Consider the following 22,383-nt stretch of genomic DNA (forward strand, 5'->3'; position numbering starts at 1 on the left):
ACCCGGACCATCTGTAGGTCCGGATCAATAAGGGCCAGATAAACGATGTTCAACTGTATTCAAAAAGAGAAATAACCATTTTTTCAGAAAGAGTTGTACCATTGTCTGGGAAAGGGAAAAATGCTTCCGCCGGCAGAATTTCAATGAACGCTGACCTTGTGTTAACTTGATCAATAATTACACGTTTCGAAGCTTTCAAAAACGAGTTTCAACCCCGAGTAGGAATCTCCTCCGTCTTCGGGGGGAATCAGGGTGATGGTTGTGCAGACGACAGGCACCTTACTCTGATTCGGTGTGTTGTCCATCCTCAAGGTAAGTCATTGAACTAATTTGATCCTTCTTTTTTCTGAATTTATTATATCTACAGACACGGAAGAACCCTCCTATACCACGTAACAGTTTACCGCAGAATCAGTTATAAGGGGGGGGGGGGGGGCTACTCAATCAGGGTCCGATAAACAAAAAGTGAGGCCCTCCAAAATAATTTGGAAGTCCCCTGAATATTCTATACCGGAACGGAATGCAGTGCTTGATACACAAGCTTGGAGACCGTCGGAATGCATTTTTGAGGGCCTCTTTGTTTATCACAGAACTATATATAAATCATTCATCATGTTCCTGTTCCTTTATAAATCCTCTTTGGGGTCCCTTAAATTGTGACACGGTTGATTCGTTAGATGCAGAATGAATAAAAATTCTTCTTAAAGGAAAATTTTTTCCAATTAACAAGTCATATTTTTACTTCCTTTTACAAAAAAGGAAATATCGTATTTGCGAAAAAAATTTCACTCAAAAATCGGCCTTAATTTTCATTTTTCTCACCCCCAAATGACTGTTGAGGGTTTTTTTTTTTTTTTTTTTTTTCGACCTGACCAAACGGATATATGCCTAAGAACCTACAGACACCCGAATTATCCATTTTGACAACCCCCGAGTTAATTACGACGAATTTTCTCGTGACGTGCATATGTACGTATGTGTGTATGTGCGTATGCATCTTGCATAACTCAAAAACGGTATGTCCTAGAAAGTTGAAATTTGGTACGTAGACTCCTAGTGAGGCCTAGTTGTACTTTTTGCCCCTTTTTTTTGGGGGGGGGGAATCATTGTTAATTTCGATGTAAATTCAAGTGATGTTATAATTTATCGGACACTTGGCAATATATCGCCAGTCTTTTGGTCGCCAACTTGGTGTCAAATTTGGCGATTTTTTTTTTTTAATTTTAAGTTTGGGTTCAATTTGGCCACTGTTGGTGATATTTAGAGAGTAAACAATTGAATCACATTAAAATTGCCAATAATGGGGAAATGACATTAAATTGGAGTAAAAGGAAGTCATGTGATGCACACATCAGCTCGTTTATTGTTATTTTTAAAATGCGTGTATTTTTCATATAGTTGCGATGCATAATTCTTGAGATAATTTAGGGCTTCTTAGGAGGATGAGGCCCCAGACCCCGGACCTAGTAGTCCAGGCCTGTGTGTTAATCAGATCAGGCCTTGCCCTCAACGATATTGTGCAATCATGTCCCTCGATTTTAAGCAATACAAAATTCCTATTCTTCAATTAGTGAGTCTCGCACGGTCGCACGTCCTACTTTCAATGCCTGACCAATGCACGGTCTTGCAGGTTCATAAATCTGGCCACCATAATTTCAGAAGCACCAAAATAGAGGTTCTCTTTACCCCTTCCCTTGTTAAAATCCCTACGTTCAAAATACGCTAGATTTCTTGTGATAGGGGCAGCAAATGTTTGCCAGGACTTAGGCGTCACTTTCTTGATAGGCCCTGCCTACTTACCTACTCTAGTTATGTACGATAACTAGTTGTGTATTTCCTTTCACGCTCTTCATAAAGAAAATTCACTAGCTGTGTGTTCTAGCAAGAATTTTAATCCTATCACAGAAATCACTCCTATATTGCAGTGTGTCTGCACAACATGTATTCGTTGAATTGCATAGGGCCCGACTGTGACTTTCGAGCACCCTGGGACTGAGCTTATTTGGTGCCCCTTTCCCCTCCCCCACCCCCTTCTTATACTGTGTAACAAAATATTTTGATCCTTTCATATTACAGCAGCAGAGCGAAATTTGATGATGTCTTATATATTTTAGATTTTGTAAGTAGCTATAATATAAGTAGAAGTGATATCAGCGCATTATGGTATGGTATACGGTGTCGTCCAATTTTGCCTGGATTTAATATGACATAAATATAAAAAGTATCAATTGTAAAACGTTTAAATGTGGTGAATGTAGGATTGAACTTGGAAAGGCTTTTAAATTTGCAAAAGGAATCTTTTTTTTTTTTTTTTTTGAGATTTAATTTAAATTTTGCTATAGTGTGATAGATGTGTATAGATTACGTTTTTCTTTTGTATGTGACATAAAAATATGACTTATTAATTGGAAAAATGTGTGATATTAATCGCATTTCTTAAAACCTTAACTACAAATACCATGCCCCTAATTTGTGGTGCCCTGGGCCGTTTCCATGCCCAGTGCACTGTCAAATTTTCCTGCCCCGTTTCAATGGTTGCTTTACTTTATACAGTGAATACACACTACATATTGTTGAATGTTATGTAAAACTTTTTAGATTAAAAAAGAAATAAATAAATGCAAGAATCAAGGTCCTACTGAGCTGAATTGAAAAATACGCAAGCCACCAATCCAAAACTAAGCACCTTTATTCATAGGCACCCATATGCAAAATTTTAAGGCCGGGGAGCTCAGATATTTTTCCCATGGAAAATGATTTCAGTACAAATTAAGGTTATTAAAATTTGAATATTTTTTTTATAACTTATTCATTAATGTCTCGAGAAGAAATGTTGAAATTAAGCAAGAAAGTCCTAATTTCTAGGGGGAGGGGCTTGAGCTCCACTTATCCCCCTATATGAGCCCATGCCGCTATCTCAGTAACTGGTATAGCTCACCAACCGAAATACTGAACAAATTCCAATAATGCAATAGATTACATATGCATACATTATCCAGTCTCCCTCTATAATGAAAAGCCCTACAAATTAAACACTTTTGTTCGATCCCATGAGTGTTCAGAATAGAGAATGAGTCCACTGTATATGAATTTTATTAAAGTGACTTTTATTCAAACAGTTTCGGAATGAGAGTGACTGTAGAAACTTTTAATGAACATTTATTTTCTCCAAATTTGTAAGAAACTTAATTTTTGCATATTTATTTGTCAGAACGATATAAGATTGATGAAATGTTTGCTTCATACTCAAGATTTCTGAGAAGCTTCAGAGATGCCAAAAAAATTGTTTCCAGTACGTCATTTTATAGGCAAGAAACTACAGTTGCGTCAGAAAAAAGTGAATGCAACATTAAGTCTTTCGATTCCATTCCTGGTCCACGTAGATTGCCTCTTATAGGGCACCTACATTTGTTCAGCAAGTTTGGTAAGTTTGCAACCTTATTTTGTAATTAAATAGAACTTATGATGTTTTTTAAATTTTCCATTAACTACTCTAGCTTTGAAACTGTCAGATGCATTTCTTATCCGATCAGCTAACTGCAAATGAAACATTTTTATTAATATTACAATTCTTGTATTGTGTGTCTCTGGTAACTTGAAGCTTGATCTTGGACGAGCTCTCACTTAAATGTTTGGTTTGAAAGTGAATGCAGGGTTTCCCACGAGGGGGGATTATAACGCAAGTTGCGCCATCAAAATTTGAGGGAGGGGGGGGATTTTTTAAAATGTTTTCAAATTGATTTATTTAAATTTATTTATTGATTTTTTTAATTTAAATTATTTATTTTATTTTATTTTGTTCGGTTTACATTTTGTTTTATTACTTTATTTAGTTTGTATGTGTGTGAGTTTATATGTCATTGGCGTAGCACAGAACTTTTCTAATAAAATAATAAAAATATATGTATAATTATTATTATTATAATAAATAAATAAATAAATACAAATTTAAAAAAAAAAAAATAAAAAAGAGAGCTTAAAATAAAAAAGGAAAAGAGGGTTGATAATTTCTTTTTCGGGGGGAGGGGGGATTTGAACTATATTGCACTTGGGGGAGGGGGGAGGGCACCCCTGAGCGAACAAATTCTTCGATTGGCACAGCACCAGTAATCGTTATCGCAAACCATTCTGGCTTTGCCCCCCCCCTCCCTATTTTAACAAATGGAATCGTTTAACCCTCTGCCAGGGGAGTGCACAGAAATTTTGAGCCCGTCCCAAATGACCTTTACAGATCCCCTCCATATTATTTACCCCTACGTCTCTACATTTCACCCACATTTTGAAAATTTGGGTCCCCTTCAAGCTCGGTCCCGGGCCAACAGGTTTCCCTTTTCTCTCCCCCCCCCCTCCCCCTCTGTGCACACTTCTGCCCTCAGCTGTGGGAATTCAACTTATGAGAGACAGACTGATACAGGACAGACACAGAAATAATTTACAGATGTAAACAACTGTGATAAAGCAGAAATCAGCAACTGACACGTGTTTTGTAGCATCAAGGAGCCCCTTTTTCAATGCAAACTGGCGTGAGCTTTTTGGATGCAAAGTCACCGAAGAAAAATTGACTTTCTTGAGAAGATATTTAACAATTGTAAAACATCTACTCTAATTTATATAAAAGTGGAAGTTTCTCTGTGAGAAAATGAAGTAAAAATCATATTACATTTTTAAAAAAATAAATAATAATAATAACAATAAATCAATTCCTACTGAATAAACATCATTTTAAAAAAAAAAAACCTTATAAAACATCTTTTGGCACTTTTTTCGTGCTGTGCCCGATAAAAATCAGTAGATTTTTTTTTTTTTTCACCACAGGACGATGATCCACCCTAATATTTAAATTGCTTTAAAAAATTAAAAAAGGCATTGGAACAGAACATTGGCGTGCATCTTGGAACATTGGAACAAATTTAATCGGATACAGAAAAAACAGGGGTTTTTACGGATATTTATTTCTAACTTGTGCGAGAATTTTTTTCCTCCTCATATTAGAGGATTTATGCAAAAATGTCGATTAAAATTCAAATAAACGAGCAATTAATGGCTAATTAATAAATTAATTTGATTAAAGAATATTGCATCGTCATCGACGCTCTGAGGTCGCATGTTGTTGTTGTTCTGTGCCAGTTAGGCTGGCAATTTGGGGTTCGCTGTTTCACTTTTGCAACTGTACCGTAATTTGGTATAAGTCCGACTTCCACAGTACGCACATGCCATAAGAACCCGTTTATAGGGTAGGCACCATTCACAGCATAACAACACATTCATACAACGAAAGGAAAATGACAGGAGAGAGAAAGTACGTCCATGCCCGAGTCGGGATTCGAACCCGGAACCTCCCCATTGCAATCAGACTCCTCTGACCAGTAGACAGGGCTGGTGGCTCTGAGGTCGCATACCAAATTTTAAAGAATCCGATGACAGGAAGTAGATGAAAATTCAGTTTGCAGGAATTGAACAAGCTATATAAATAAATACAGGGAGAGTGGACTGAGAGTATGAATTCAAAAATTGATTGATTAATAAAATAAATACTGCATAGCACAAAATACAAAATATTGCAATACGTGTTTCTAGAATTAGTAGCAAATGTATTAGATATCTTAAGTTTTGAACGTACCATAGGTATATTTATTTTAAATTTCCAGTTTTACATTTGAGGCAGTGAGAAGCAAAAGGGATGTGTAAGTGGCAAAATTACAAAGTTGGGTTGGAGATAACCAGTAAAAATGGTAAGTGAACCTCTCCTTTCTTTGTCTTGGGGCAAGAGATAGTACTAGAAGCCCTGGTAGGTGCTGTTATACAGGATGATTTAGAAAAACTTTTCAATGAAAGCCTACCTAGGACCTTATCTTTAAACGCGTGTTATTCAAAACTTGAAAGTGTTCAGAAACGTCCATTTAATACTGTTTAAGGCTTTCACGGCCGGCGTCAATATGAGGAGATAACATTTCCGGGCTTATTGGCCGTGGTCTAATTGGAGTAGAAATTCCAGACGTTTCGGCTTGCTTTGCTGCAGCCATCATCAGGGGTTTGAGTTTGGTGAGACTAATTTCTGGCTTCGGTGGCTCCGGTATTTAAGCAAACTGCTGCTGCGCTGCTGGTCCTGATTGGGAGGCGTTCTCAAGCCGCTGGTGGAATAAGGTTCCTGATTGAAAAAACATACTGTGGTCCCATCCAATCAGAAACCGGTAGCCACCACGGCTTGTGAATCCCATCCAATCAGGTACCAGGATCACCCAGCGGTTTGAATCTCATCCAATCAGGAACCTTATTCCACCAGCGGCTTGAGAACGCCTCCCAATCAGGACCAGTAGAGCAGCAGCAGTTTTCTTAAATACCGGAGCCACGGAAGCCAGGAATCAGTCTCACCAAACTCAAACCACTGATGATGGCTGCAGCAAAGCAAACCGAAACGACGAGAATTTCTACTCCAATAAGACCATGGCCAATAAGCCCGGAAATGTTATCTCCTCATATAAACGTCCTTTTGTTTATCACTGCCTCATTTAACTATTTAACTCTTTTAAGAATCATTCTTAATTCCAGGACCATACTCTTTTGATAAGCTGTATGACGCTTATGAAGATTTGTATAAATTATATGGACCTATAGTACGACTGGATGTTGGAATATCATTGGTTCTGCTCTTCCGCCCGGAGGATATCCAGCAAGTATTGGCTTTGGATGGTCGGTATCCCCAAAGACCAATTTTTGAGGCTTTGCGATTCTACAGATCGAAAAAGAAGGACACTTACTCATCAGCTGGTCTTGTCGGGGAGTAAGTACTATTTTGCCGGGCTAAGAACAAAAGTGGTATCTGCAGCTGAGTTCAAAAGGAGAAATTGCCGTTTAAAGTTTTGAGCCACCATGTGTTTGATTCAGATGAACCTTCTTCAGATTTTTTTTTTTTTTTCAACTTTCCCATTGGCAAATGACCGTAAAACGTTGTATTTAGGTGAAATATGTGACAAAGAATCACCTGGTGACCGTAACTCAAATTTCACAAAAAGTGCAGATACGACTTTTGTGCTTAGCATGGAAGTATTGGAAAAGCAGTAAGTTACCGTGCTTAAGCAAGGGCTAAGGTAAAACTACAATAAACTCCCGATTACCCGCGGTGGCACGGTAACCGCGGTTCAGCGAAAGTCGCGTGTAATCCGAATAAATGTAAAAAACTTTAAATTTAATACGTCTTCTAGCCCGGGAGATTTATTTTAAAATGAAGTGCGATGTGCGGGTAAAGAAAGATCTTTGTTGTAACTCGTATAATCACCCTAAAAAAAGTTAATTGAATTAGTTTATAAAATAATACTATTTTTGGTTTGAAATTTCTTTTCTGCAAGAGAGGAATGGGACAGCACTAGATTTATGCAGAAAAAATATTAAAATGCCCTAGTTTTTCCAGTAGAGGAAGTAGTAGCTTAGACTCTTGCTGCTAAATCTACTGGACAAGCTAGAAAGTATTTTTCGCATTGTATTTCGATATAAACGCGATGCTGTTCCATTCATCATTAGGAGTTTGATTTTGTTCAGAGTATTCCAACGAGTACTCGAGAAACTTTTTGCATAATCATACCGCAAGGACGCTGTCAATTTTATGCATTTTGAAAGTCTACTGACTAGAGGCAGGTTCAAACCTGCGCATTTGGTCCAGCCGCAAGGGTGTTTATGATCCAACATTTCTGAAAATTTTGGGTTGCCGTTTCCGAAAATTTTGGTCTTAAAAAAAATAAATAAATGGTTTTTATCAATGATTTTTGTATACATAATTGAAGAGTTTTTACGGGGGAGAGGGGTCGAAATTCCGAAAATTTCACACTGTCTTCAGAAAATTTCACTTGACTCCACTTGCACCTCTCGACCAGCGTATAACCACTATACCACTCTGATGGAAGACTATTAAACCAAACCTATTACCACTACAGCAACAACGTTAATTTTACTGGAGAAAGATATTGTAGAAATTTTGTTTCACAAACGTTCAGTAGGTGAAACATTCGTGTTGCACTCGATATCAAGTCAAAAACCTAACTCTTGTTTCACTTGTTGTAACATGTCATGATCAAAGGTAGCAAATGCGGTTGGGATCCTTTGGTGAAATCTTGTAAACCATGTGGCACAGTGGGCACAAACACACGATCCTTGACATAATTCCATTTATTAAAAAATGCATGGTGTTAGGTCCGGAGAGGCAGTGGCCACGGTACACTGATAAAACTGCTGGTTGCATTTGGCACCTTTCAAGGGTGAAAAGCTTGTTCACCAGCGGCACCCTATGCCGGTGCTGAACTTGTACCCTTAACACGGGTAGTAAACTGGCACCCTTAACTCAGCGTGCACCGCGGTGAAAAATGGAACCCTATGGCAGAACATTTTCACCCTTCCTGTTTCCTGCTTCTGATCCAAAAATCTAATTTCGTACTTCATTCAATGCGAAAGTGCATCTGCTGCGCAGTTACTTCCTTCGTCCGCCATTGATTGTGGTTGAACGATGTCATAGCGCATGCGCCAACGTATCACCCTTGCTTTTAGGAGGTTCGTCTTCACATTTTTTAGCGTCATTTACCTTGATCATATTTCCTAGCGTCCATTGCACCCTGAGGCACCGTGTTTTCACCCTAGGGAGTCAAATTGTTTTCCAGAGGCGCCCGTAGTTTTGACAGTGTAGTCAGACCATAGAGGGGTGTCCCATCTTGTTGGAAAATGAACGACCACTGATCGCTACTTGTCACAGCGAGTGACAGAAGAATTAGGACTTGATATCTGCCGCATAACGAAACATTCACCTATCGAGCTTTTGTGAAGGAAAAAAAACTTGCAGAATGACTTTCGCCAGTAAAGTCAACGTTGTTGCTGTATTTGTAATTTGTTTATTTTAATAAGCTTTCCAAACATCGGACGGAATCGTGACAAACCGTATAAATTCAACATTAAATTAATGTATTTTGCGTACTGTCGAAACACACACAGTCATAAAAATAAGAACCTATACATAACGACTTATGTATTTATTACTATACACTGCTTGCTTAAATTGATTTTAAAAATTCTCGTTTCTTTCAGAAATGGCCATGAATGGCGTCGACTTCGAGAAGCCATTAATTTTATGATGAGACCTCATTTTGCTCAATTATATTTGCCTGCGCAAACCGAGATTGCACAGGACTTTGTTAATAGAATAAAACTTGTCAAAGATGCAGACGGACATATTCCTGATTTTTTACAAGAAATTTATCGATTTACGGAGGAAGGTAAATTTTAAAATTTACTATATATATATATATGCTAGTAATATTTCACTGACATTTATTTAACTTTGTTTAGTGATATAGTTACACGAAATATGGTTTATTACTTAAAAAACAAATGAAGTTGAGAAAGTATGCTTATTATGACATATGTTTACATTTGGTTGTAAAGCTGTGTTTGATTGGAGAAATTTAATCTTCGCAAAATAGGAATTTTTGAGTCTAGGTATAATAAGTCACTTTTAATCATATAAAAATGCATTTCGTACCTACTGTGGCGGACAAAAATGTACAACATCTACGAAAAATGTGGAAAAGTGTAAATAATAAAAGAGAATATAAAAACGTTAAATCGCTTTAAATTTGCTGGAATACATGTTTCGAGGAGGGTTCGGGGCAAAATTCCTTTTCAATGCAAAACAGATGAGCTGTTCGATGTAAAGACATCCTAAAAAGGCTTTTATGTCTTTGCATCCAAAAACTTACTTTTTTGCATTAAAAAAGGGTTTCCTTGAAACCCCGAAAAACGTGTACACAGTATCTGCAAATTTTGTGTGATTCAACGTTATTACATTTTCTCTTTCTTTTTTGAAGAAAGGTATTTATTTATTTATTGTACAAAAACTTTTATAAGTATGTTTCGTTGAAGGTAGTGGTCCGATCTTACGTTTAAAAAGTCAGTCACCTTCTATTACGATTAATAAATTATTTGCCCTCAATTATTTACATTTATTTCTGTGAAACTCTTGTTGATTGGTGTTATTGATGTTTCACTCATTTTTAGCAATTTAAGTGATCTTTGTCACGTATTATTAGCATGCAGTGATCATTTTGTAGTAAGTTACCGCCCTAAGCCAGGGCTGAGGCAGAAATACTTAAAATACACCACCAGCTCAGTTATTCCATCAGTGATGGAATAACTGAGCTGGTGGTGTATTTTAAGTATGCAGTGATCATGCTTTTCCTATTTGTATCTTTGCTTATATTTATTTCTGTGAAACTCTTGTTGATTGGTGTTATTGATGTTTCACTCATTTTTAGCAATTTAAGTGATCTTTGTCACGTATTATTAGCATGCAGTGATCATTTTGTAGTAAGTTACCGCCCTAAGCCAGGGCTAAGGCAGAAATACTTAAAATACACCACCAGCTCAGTTATTCCATCAGTGATGGAATAACTGAGCTGGTGGTGTATTTTAAGTATGCAGTGATCATGCTTTTCCTATTTGTATCTTTGCTTATATTTATTTCTGTGAAACTCTTGTTGATTGGTGTTATTGATGTTTCACTCATTTTTAGCTATTTAAGTGATCTTTGTCACGTATTATTAGCATGCAGTGATCATTTTGTAGTAAGTTACCGCCCTAAGCCAGGGCTAAGGCAGAAATACTTAAAATACACCACCAGCTCAGTTATTCCATCAGTGATGGAATAACTGAGCTGGTGATGTATTTTAAGTATGCAGTGATCATGCTTTTCCTATTTGTATCTTTGCTTATATTTATTTCTGTGAAACTCTTGTTGATTGGTGTTATTGATGTTTCACTCATTTTTAGCTATTGGTTTCGTGTGTTTCGGAACGCGTCTTGGACTTTTGAACCAGGCTCTCACCGACAACAGCGCCCAGCTGTCCAAAGCAGCGGATGACACCATGCAGGCTCTTGCTGACACTCTTTTGGGGTTCCCATGGTGGAAAATATTCAACACTCCTACTTACAAAAAGCTTGCACAATCGCAGGACTTTTTCCACAAGTAAGGTTAAACCTCAACTGTAAATATTTCTGACATTTTAAAGCATTTTATCCAATTATAACAAAGGAAAGCCAAAAGTTTGAGTGGTGACTAATAGCATTACAAGTTTTCACAGGGTGCCTATCTCTCCCAAGGTCAATGGCGCAACCCCCCCCCCCCCCAAAAAAAAAAAATCTCAACCTTCTTTCCCTTTTTTAGCTCTCTTTGTTTATTTTGTTTATTTTTTTAAAATATTACTTATTTAGTGATTAATATTATTATTTCATTAGAAAAGTCTGTGCTATACCCTCAATAACATTCACACACAAACTAAATAAATAAAATAAAATATAAACAGAATAAAATAAAACTAGTCGACCCGTGCGGAACTCCGCACTGTGCTTCGAACCGTTTCATGAGGCATTTCGCTCTTTAAAAATATCAAAGAAAGAACATTATGAAGAAGAATCGAAAAAAGTAAACGGAAAAAAGTAAGCGCACAAGAGAAGGCATGTAATTTGAAGACATCAGTTACAAAATCTGGTTAAATACAACGTTTTGATAGTTTGATCATCGCTCACCTTTTTGTTTTACGTACTTTCAATGCAAACACAAATATCATTAAATGTGTGACTGAGTAGTGACTCGTGAAAAAGCAGTAATTGTGCATGTGAAAAAACAGGTTGTGGCAAATACAGTCCTGCCCATGTGAGCATCTGACGGGAAAAAAAGAAACATTAAAGAGATATTTATTGGCACGGATTCGAATTGGCGCCATTCTGATTAACAGCCCAACACCTCAACAAACGTAGCAATTGTGCCTTCCTTTTCGAATAAATATATTCATTGAAGGAATGCGTAGTAAAAAACAGCAAAAGACTTTTTTACCGAAAAAAAAATAAGATCATGCGTCTATGTTTTGGCATTAGCTAGCATGATACGATTTAAAATTATTCGTAAAGCATGGAATTTGATTAAAGAATGACAAAGATCTCACGTAGCGATTGAAACAAACATTCTACAGAAGTAATAAATTAGATTGAAAATAAGTGTTTTTATTTTTGAATATTGAACTATTTCACATAGCAGGTTGTTTTAACCGTTACGTCTTAAATGCCCGCACGTTTCTCTTTTAATTGAACACTTAAAATTCAAGCCAAAGCCAGTTCAACTGAGTCCGTTTTTTAAGTGTAATTTTTCGAACGTAGACAAAATGTATTTCTTTTTCAGCAGAAAGCAGAGGAGTAGAAAATTATTTCTTACTAATGAAGTTGATAATTATTTGAATGTTTTATATCGTATTCGCGCGAATAAAAAATTAAAGGTTTAGTGGGTGAAACTCGTAGTTTGGCGTAGTATTTTTTCATTTGTACAAAAGGTCGAACACTGCTATTAGAAAAATCTACATTTCCGCATACAATGAAAATGTTTTTTTTGCACGAAAAGGATTCCTTTGAGGTAAATCTAATACTTTTTTATGCTTAGTGGTTTGGATGGAGTCAAAGCTTTAAAAAAAAAGTAAGAACACCCTTCGATTAACAGTCAACTTATCCGATTGATAACTGTAGCCTGCATAAAGGAGTCGAAACACCAAGTAGCATTCCCATTGCATTTATTTTATTACGTGTGTTATCTGCTGTATGTTATGAGTAAATGTAATGTATAATATTAATCTAAATTTGCTATTATGTCGGACCTTGCCCGAAGTTCAGTTAGTTTAAAGCCGAATGCTCTACCGAAAAGGAAAATTATCAATTTAATCCAACAACTAAGTCCAGTGCTTTTGAGATTTATTCAAAAAAAAAAGAAAAGAAAAGAAAGAAAGAAAAAAGAAAAAAAAAAACACACACACAACCACACAGGTTAATTTTTTTTTTTTTTCCGAAAGCGACGTAAAAAATTGGAAAATTGTATTAGAACTTTGCTTTAAAAAAAAAAAAAATCTGCATAAGAACTTCAGGCTGCATCAAGGTTTTGCAACAGCAAGGGGCGTTTCCGAAAACTAAACTTTTCGACCGTAAGTCTGTTTTGTGTCATTAGCCGGCCTGATAAGTTTTAAAATGAGAGGGGAATAATATATAAGATAAGATATTGATTAGAAGCGTTTTTATTTTTGAAATTTTTTACAATTTGTTATCGCAGGCAACTAAGACCGTTATGACTTAGATGTCAGCACGTGTTCATCATTTAACAGCACGGTTAAAATACAAAATAATTTGAACTAAGTTCTTTTTTAAGCGCAGCTTTTCGAATGTAGTAAAAATATAAGCTGTTTGTTTTTTACGAAAAGAAGAAAAAAATGTAGTTTACTCTTCAAATTGAGGTAGTAATTTTTTTATTTGTACAAAGAGTCAAAAACTCATTAGAAGAATCTATATTTCAATATACGATTTATTTTTTTTTTTTTCTGAACAAAAAACAACTCTATTGTAGTCTGAAATCTTAAACCTGATACTTATATTTTCGCTTACTCTATGCTTTAATTTTCTTACCGAAGCCAAAGCTGAAAAAAAAAAAAAAAAGCCTTACAATGAAGCTCCATGTTGCATCAAATTTTCATAACAGCAAAGAGCGTTTCCATCTCATCTATACTACTCCCTCACATTTGATATTCATTGTTATTAAGTGTTCATTTAATGCGCGCTATTTCTCTTTTTTTTTATGCAGATTGTCCGGACGTAGGCCCGAACACTTATTCTCCTGGTTACCAGGCGAACGCTCTGCCGATCAAGCTATTCAGCTCTGTCGGTCATCGTGCAAGTTAAAGTTATAAATTTAAACGAAAATCTCATTCTGGTTCTTTGAAACAGGTTTTTTGGCAGAAAGAAACAATTTTTAGACCGTGGGTCTATTTTTCGTCAGTAGCCAGCACGATAAGCTTTAAAATAAGGTGTAAATCAAAGAAATCGATCAAGAATTGAGGAAAATCTCGCGTAGAAACCAAAAACAGGCTACAGAAATAATATATAAGGATGAAATAAAATAAATAATGTAAATTAAAAAAAAAAAAAACGAGAAATAAATTAAAAAAATTACCCGCATCCCGAAGTTTGATGGCACAACTGAAATTGGGTATAGCCCCCCCCCCCCCCTTGTGAGCACCCCTGAGTTTTCACCAAATCTAAAGTAGTAGATTTCACTGTGTATTGTTCGATCACCAAATAGATGGAAAGGTGAACATACAGTTTATAGGCTGAAACTGACACATCTGATTATTAACGGGGATGCCATTTTTGCCGAACTCAAAGGAGGGACACATCAAAATAAACGAAACACGAGCTTAAATCCCCTCTTCTTTTCTCCTTCTGGACTCATTCAGATAGAATTGTGTAGCTGTCCGCTTGCCAATTTTCCAAACTAAACATGGTGGGACATTATTTAGATTGACTCTACCTATTCAACTACACACATTATTTGAATCATCGTAATATAATATACTAGCATTCCCGTACCCGGTATTGCTCGGTAATGGAATTAGCAGGGGTTAACAGTGTTTGGTGCACCTAGTTTCGAAAATCCCCTGTAATAATTACTTATTACCTATAATTTTTTCTAATTTTGGGAGGACCCCGGGGCCCCTGGACTCCTTATATATATGCCCTTGTCCTTAACCGATTTTTAACTGTTACCAGGGGTGCCCACAGGGGGGGATTATGGCGCAAGTTGCGCCATCAAAATTTTTGGGGGGAATTTTTTTTTCCAGAATTTTTTTTTTTTTAGAACACGAAATTTTTGATTTTTAGAAGGAAATAAAATATTTAAACTTATTCAACAAGAAATAGGGGAGGGAGGGCCCAAAGTGGGTAGGCCTTCGTATGCCCCCCCCCCCACCTCCCATGGTGTGTTAGCGGCGACGAATACGTATGTCGTGTTTACCCGAACACCGCTGAGTTATCAGTTCGCAAGCGGCATGGCACAACCAGGCTTAAAATTTAAGAAAAAAATTATACATTGGAAAAAAAAATGAAGTTTTGTAACTTGTGATTAGTCGAAGACCAGTTTATTTTTTATTGTCAATATTCTGACACTATCCACCTACAAAAACTACGATGGTCATTCCGTTTTTTTTTAGTTATTGAAACTACGTAGTTATTAAACTACGATGGTCATTCCGTTTTTTTTAATTATTAATTTAAGGTTATAATTATTGAAGTAAAAAACGTGCCTTTGGGCAAACCGGGTCGGGCAAAGCGGGTATAGGATTTAATCATATATTTATTTAAAATTTCTTGACTCGTGTGCTGACTTCGATTTTCTCTTTCAATAGGATAAGTACAACTTTAAAAAGTTATTCTTTAGGTTAGCAATTAATTAGTCTATTAATTAACTCAGTTATTTCTTTATATTTGGTAAACAAATGTACTGACTTTAAATTAGATAAGTACAACTGTTTTATATTTTTTTTATATAATGGCAGGTTGTTAGTCGACTATTTTAATCATTTATAACTTCATATTTGATTAGAAAATGTACCAAACCACAATTAGTTAAGCTTACCCGCTTTGGGCTACCTGGAAGGGCAAAGCGGGTTTTTCACATATTTGTTAAGTTTGATAATAATTAAATATTGGATTTTAAATAATACAAAAATCACTTTTTTTTTTAAGTTTAAGAACCCTGCTAGGAAATAAAACCGAAATTGTTGCAATTAAAATTCAAAAACTACAATTTTTGAGCGTTATTCGTAAACTTGCCCGCTTTGGGCCACCCTCCCCTACATGCATAAATATTACACTTGTGGCGTACTCATTCCAAAATTTATTAGCCGTGTCTCTTCTTTACTAATAATAAAGCTGAAAGTCTCTCTATCCGGAGGATGTCTGTAGGATGTCTGTGACGCGCATAGCGCCTAGACCGTTCGGCCGATTTTCATGAAATTTGGCACAAAATTAGTATGTAGCATGGGGGTGTGCACCTCGAAGCGATTTTTCGAAAATTCGATGTGGTTCTTTTTCTATTCCAATTTTAAGAAGAAAAAAAAATCATAAGATTTACGAATAAATTACGAAATTATCATAACGTGGAACCGAAACATGGGCACAAGCCAATTGGCGAGATACGAAATTATCATAACGTGGAACTGTAAGATGGGTACAAGCCAACTGGCGAGAAAATTCACCATACATTATTTGTAAATATACAGGCGAACCAAAAGACCTTTTGATTTTTCTATTACGGGCAAAGCCGTGCGGGTATCACTAGTTTTCAATAAAGGGATCATCAAAGACAGGATGGAGTGTCCGTTGCAAATCAGGATCAGACGATTTGATTTCTTTTTAATATATTATAAACTAGCTGCGTCACCCGGCTTTGCAAGATTTACCTCGAAAATAAAAAGTAAGTCAAGTGATGTGTGTTTAATAATCAGGCTTGAAAAAAAATATATATATATATCTGAAAAATTTCCCGACAGATGGTGGAAAAATAACCAAAAAGGAAAAATTTTAAAACCCTATCTCCTATTAACTACAGGAAAAGCCTCAAAACAAAAGCAAGAATTTTATTTGTTCACAGTCGAGAAAAAAAATGGCAATAGATCTTTCTTTTCAGTGATTTTATTGACGATAATTAAAACTGAGCTCGCCGTAAACAATAAGTTTCCGATTTTATTTTGGTGTTCCTTTACCTAAAAATGCGTATAACTTTTCTCCTGTTGACTTTACAGCCTTATTGATGGTTTTGAAATCCAAGAGAAGTAGATCTACTTCAGAGGTATTTTTGCGGACTTTCAAATGAGACTAAAATCGAACCGATCGGATAATTATTTCGGGTAGAAAGAGTCTTTTAATGCCATTTAAGGTCCTAAAACTAAAATTGGAACTGTTCGGTACTTCTTTACATCCATGCTTCTTTGCCGCTTGAAAATCCCTCTACGTTCCTTCTCGAGTGCCCAAGTATGTCCCTGTCAAATTTGGTCGAGATCCGATTTAAACTCGATTTGTATGGGGAACATGCATAGATATATGCACATGTATTCTTTGTTTTATTTATATAGATTTTCTGGAAGTAACACAGTTTTGTATGAGAAATACGTGTAACAATGATGAGAAAGAGGTCAAAAATGGCCAAAATAAAGTTTTTAAATTGTTTCCCCCCCCCCCCCTGTTATTTATTTATTGTTTGTAAGAATTTTGACCACTATGCTCTAGCCTTTCATGGATTCATTTGCACCAAAACAATCGTTTAAAACTAATTTTGAAGTTTTCGAATACGGTAAAACCTGTTAAGTTGACCACCAATCTAAGTTGACCGCTATTTTCAGGCACAGAATCAGATCTATATCATATAATTCAACCTTTATAAGTTGACCACCTGTTTAAGTTGACCACTAAAGTAGTGCACCGCAAGTGATCAACTTATACAGGTTTCACTGTAAAATATTTTTTAGCCCATCACTTGAAAATTAATGCACTTTCTTCATAAATCAGCTTAAGTTTATGTAGAATTTTTCATTTCACTTTACTCTCGTTTTTTCTACCATTTTCAAATTGATTGTTCTTTCAATTTATCATTAGATGATTTTTATAAAACTTTCAATGACGTTAGGTCACTGTTGGAAGTAGATCGTTTTGTTCTTCAGGTATTTTAATTATTTTTCTAAAATCATTTTTATTTTCTTCTGTATCTGATATGTTATAGAAGGAAGTATTAGATTCGGGAAAATTTTCGAGTTCTGAATTTCGATGTGTGCTGAATAGCTGAATCAATTTTGAGGATTTCTGAAAAATATCTGTTATAGTGAATTTGTGTCTGACCCATCTTTTTTGGATATGCGACTGCAATTTCGGTAAACTTCCAGTTGAGCTCCTCCACTGTAACGCTCAAAAAACGCCCTCTTTGCCATTAAGAGTAATCTAAAACTGAGTTTCCAGAACTGCAATTTTGAAAAATTTATGGGGAGGAGCCCCTGAACCTTCCCTCCTCTTAACAGGATCAAAGACTATCTGCAATTGCCTTTTTGGAGTTTCAATTTCGAAAAATTGCCGGGGGAATGCCACCGAACTTCTCCTTCCTTTAACATTACCAAAGATCTATCAAAATTGCGTTTCTTAATCAACAGCATTTAAGTGGAACATTTAAGTGGAGCGCCCCTCTCCCTTCCCCACTCTCATCAAAATCATTAAAGATTGTCTTAAATTTGTTTTTCAGGCTGTAATCTCGAAAAAAATTTCTGGGGAGTGCTTCCGAAAACTCCTTTCTTTAACGTCACGAAGGGCGGCTGCAAGTGCGATTTTAGAGCTCCAAATTCCGAAAAATGCCTGTCCCCTAAGCATAGATAGCCTGAAATCGCCGTTTTTATGAACTACTATTTTGAAAACGTTTCGGGGGAGAGTCCCCGAACCCACCTCTTTTACATAACAGAAAAGTATCTACAAGTACTTTTTTGATATTTCAATTTCGAAAAAAATACCGGGGAGGGACCACCGAATCGTTCCAATCAATGCAACCAAACCTTCCCAATTAATGTCTAAAACTGTGTTTTTATAACTACAATTTCAAAAATTTTTCGGGGGAGAAACCCCCGGACCCCCCTACCTGACTGAATATTATACTTCCGACAAGGTTCAACTTGCTTACATCCAGTAATGACTTTATCCCAAACCAGAAGGGTGAATCCATTCTCTGTATTTTTTTTTTTATTTACGTTTGAAAAAAAAATCTAAACTTTTTTACTCAAGAGTCATATTGTAAGTTTTATGAGGTGATACGTGTCAACAATCCAACGATATTTCGGTTCAGATGACAGTAGTTAGCGTTACCCCCCCCCCCTCCTCGCGTTAGTTTTCCTGGGAATTAGAAACTCGAAAGAGTGCTACCTTTAACCTTATTCAAAAGCGAGAAAAGTTTGGGGGGGGGGGCGGGATTTTGCGCCATTGAGCTTGGGGGGGATGGGCACCCCTGACTGTTACTAACGATCCTTTTAAAGTATTGATTATCTTTGCAAACACAGGCCATCCACATTTTATTGTTATACCTATGTTTAAACGAGAACTTCTTTGTATACACAACATTTTTATTTTATTTTTTTTTTCTGGTGCTAAAATTATTAAGCTGCTTGATGAACTGACTTTGGAGCAAGCTACATAACATTGGCCGTTTGAAAAAAATTCTTCTCTTAAATCGATCCCTGCTACTTTTAATGTCTGTCCATGTGACTTATTAATGGTTATTGCAAAGCAAACTTTAACAGGAAACTGCACTCTTCTAAATTTAAAAGGATACTCCGGCTGTGATGATGTTCTTAAAAACTTCGTTTCTAGTTTAGAAAAAACGAAAGCAAAAGACAGAAACATTATGATTTGACTTGAGAAAAGCCTCGAAGAATCACGTGAGAAACAAAAACAATATCAAATTTATAGTTTGCTATCGACCAAAAGTTGAGATGAAGTACTAAATAATGATTTGAATGGAGGAAAGCCTTCGAAAATAAGGGATTTGAATTTCAATGACAGGTTTTAATTTCGCAGAAATTGAAGGGTTTTAATTAATTTCTCCCGAACTAATTGAGATTTCGAAAAATCCTTTCTTAGTGGATACTTTCGTAATCATGCGGACATGTCTGCCAAATTTCAAGTCTGAAGCTTCAGCGGTATTGGCTGTGCGTTGATATATATATATATATATGTTATCTCAGGACATTGATTTTTATATATTAAGATAATAGCCAATTCACTGATCGAGTAACGCTGACGTCACCAACGATGAAACTCGCGTATAGCATGAGAATTTGATATTTTCTAGCAATGTTTGACATGGAAGGAATGCTTTATTTCGACAAGGCTAAACTGGATCCGGTAACCTAACTGTTTTACTGGTAAGACTGTAATTTTAGGAGGGTGAAGAAACGAAAGAGTGGTTAACAGTTAAATCTGTCTACTGGAGTTTAGGTTTAATCCACTGGAGTTAGGGTTAAGATTTCAACAATCAAAATACCACCAATCAGGCAATTGCTTCGTTCAAATGTAGAAGCAATTTTCACCCGCCGTACTTTGACGGGCGATTTTCCAGTTATGAAGATTTATTAGCATCTGCAGACTTTTCGTTGAAGACAGACTCTGAAAATTGATTTTGAGGTTGTTGATTAAGAAAAGATAAATTATTTTCCAGTGTACAGAGGATCAATTACCTATTATGTTTATTGTAAAATTACGATTTCTCTAAGAGTTATCATTAATATCTCTCAAAGTTCAACCCCTTAAGCAGAGTCTCATTCAAAAGATCGGAACACGCAAATTTTTACTTTTCCCCCTCATTCAGATAGACTCGTCTTCATTGGACGTTTGCCAACTCCATACAATCTGTGGTGCGACAGTACGTATGTATGTAATATACGTACGTGTGTACAAAGCTCGCATAAATCAAAAACAGTACGTCGTAATAAGTTGAAACTTGGTACATAGACTCCTAGTGGGGTTTAGTTGTGCACCTTCCCTTTTGGTTGCATTCGGATGTTCCCAAAGGGGTCTTTTACGCCTTTTTGGGGGAAAACCAGTATTAATATCAATGCAAACTCAAGTAATGTTATCATTTGACGAACACTTGGCGGTACATCGCCAAGTTTTGTTGCTAAGTTGGCAATACATCTCTAAGTTGGCGGCAAATTTGGCGATTTTTTTCCGAATTTGGCTTTAATTTAGCGCTATTGGCGATATTTAAAGAGTTGTAATTTGAATCAAGTTAAAATTTCCGATACTGAGAAAATGAATCGTTGTAAAACGAATTTTTGCATCGGTTCGTGACAAACTAGGAACTAGGGGTGAAAATATTTAGAGTGTATCCTTGCTTACTCTAAGGCCCTATTATCATTGAATTGGAGTAACAGAAAGTCATGTGATGCACACATCAGCTCGTTTCTCAAAACATTCCATCTTTTTTGCGGCATACAAAGGTGTTTAAACATCAACAACTAGCTGATGTGACCTTGAATCCTCTTATTCTTGATTTCTTCCATCTAACGAAACATAAAGATTCTGTACAGGATTTAAGTCGCATACTTTTGTTTCCAGTTGGTTTTAAAATGGTTATGATAATGTATGAAATGAACATTTTCAGTTTCGCATCAAAATGTGCCAAAGAAGCTGCTGAAAGAATTAAGCACCACAATTCCGATGACGTCAGTTTAGAATTCTTCAAACGCCTTTTCACAGAAAATAAACTAAATTCGAAGGACGTAAGTCTTCTCATGACAGAAATTTTTTCAGCAGGCATAGATGCAGTAAGTATTTTTTTCTGCACATATATGTATCGATCGTTTTTGTCTAATTAATTGTAGTAATTTCAATTACCGAATTTCGGGTCCTATGCAGGCCTAATTTAAGATATTCCTACAGACTCACCACCGGTTGGATGGAAAGACAAACATCCGGTTCTCAGGCGGAAGTGGACGCATCTATTAGTTTTCAGGAATGTCAGCTTTTGCAGATGTATTTTAACCTCTAAATTAAGCAGAGGTCACATTCAATTCAGTGGAACACGCGCATCAAAAATTTTTACTTTTCCCCCTCATTCAGAAAGACTCGTCTTAACTGGATGTTTACCAATTCCATACAATCCGTGAGCAGAAAAAAAAAACATTTTTACATTCAAAATTTTTCTCGTTAACTTTATTCATGCAAAGTTCCCCTAATTTCCTGTTCTGAATGTTGGTAGCCATGGCTTTGTTTCTTCAGGCACACACGCACAATCTGAATCAGGGTAAATAGTAAGGGGTAAGTAATGAAAATAAATCGCTTCCACCTTGAATCATTTCTGGATCCGCCCTTGAGGTAGGCCATCATGGCACCTAACACAGACCGACAATAAATCACGTAACCTCAAAAGATTGCTCCACCAGTCATTTATGCTTCGAATAGTTTGGACAAAACACTGGAAGGGAGGGAAATTTTCCCCTACCTCCTGCATCTATGATGGACTGCTTAGGGACCATTCATTAATTATGTATGGATGATTTTGGAAATTTTTGACCCCCTCCCCCTACTCATCTAAGCGTACGTAAGATTTTTCAAATTCCTCCCCTTCCCCCATTCTTACGTAAGATTCCATTTCGTTTTTCAAAATAATAGAATAACAAATCTTACATCTCTGGAATCGTTACTAAATGCACTATTATTAAATTATTTTTAAAAACCTATTGTGTAAAGAAATAATTTCTAAAAAGCGAAAATCTAGACTAAATGTTTTTTCGACATTTTTTTTTTTTTTTGTATATGATGCAACACTAATTAAAAATAAAACGTGCCATACATGGTGTGATTCTTTCATAAACACTACTCATTAGTTGTAAAACAAATAAAAAACAGCTCATCCTAATACGTATTTTACCTTCCAGGCGCAGATGAAATATGATGCCTGCCTAACCACTTGACAGCGCGATTTCTAATATAAAATACCGACTTATCGAA

At 36.1% G+C, this 22,383-nt stretch overlaps 1 protein-coding gene across 1 annotated transcript in view; it reads left to right on the forward strand.

Moving 5' to 3' along the window:
* The first annotated feature begins 256 nt into the window (after positions 1–256).
* Positions 257–22,383, forward strand: part of LOC129222269 (probable cytochrome P450 49a1) — a 34,898-nt gene continuing 12,771 nt past the window's right edge. Inside the window, exons 1-6 of the mRNA XM_054856749.1 lie at positions 257–312; positions 3,212–3,424; positions 6,550–6,781; positions 9,067–9,254; positions 10,807–11,002; positions 21,035–21,197. Coding sequence (XP_054712724.1) covers positions 3,232–3,424; positions 6,550–6,781; positions 9,067–9,254; positions 10,807–11,002; positions 21,035–21,197 — 972 coding nt within the window. The 5' untranslated portion in view covers positions 257–312; positions 3,212–3,231. The remainder of the gene's footprint in view (positions 313–3,211; positions 3,425–6,549; positions 6,782–9,066; positions 9,255–10,806; positions 11,003–21,034; positions 21,198–22,383) is intronic.

The sequence above is a fragment of the Uloborus diversus genome, chromosome 5 (genome assembly GCF_026930045.1).
Source record: "Uloborus diversus isolate 005 chromosome 5, Udiv.v.3.1, whole genome shotgun sequence".
Lineage (NCBI taxonomy): Eukaryota > Metazoa > Arthropoda > Arachnida > Araneae > Uloboridae > Uloborus > Uloborus diversus.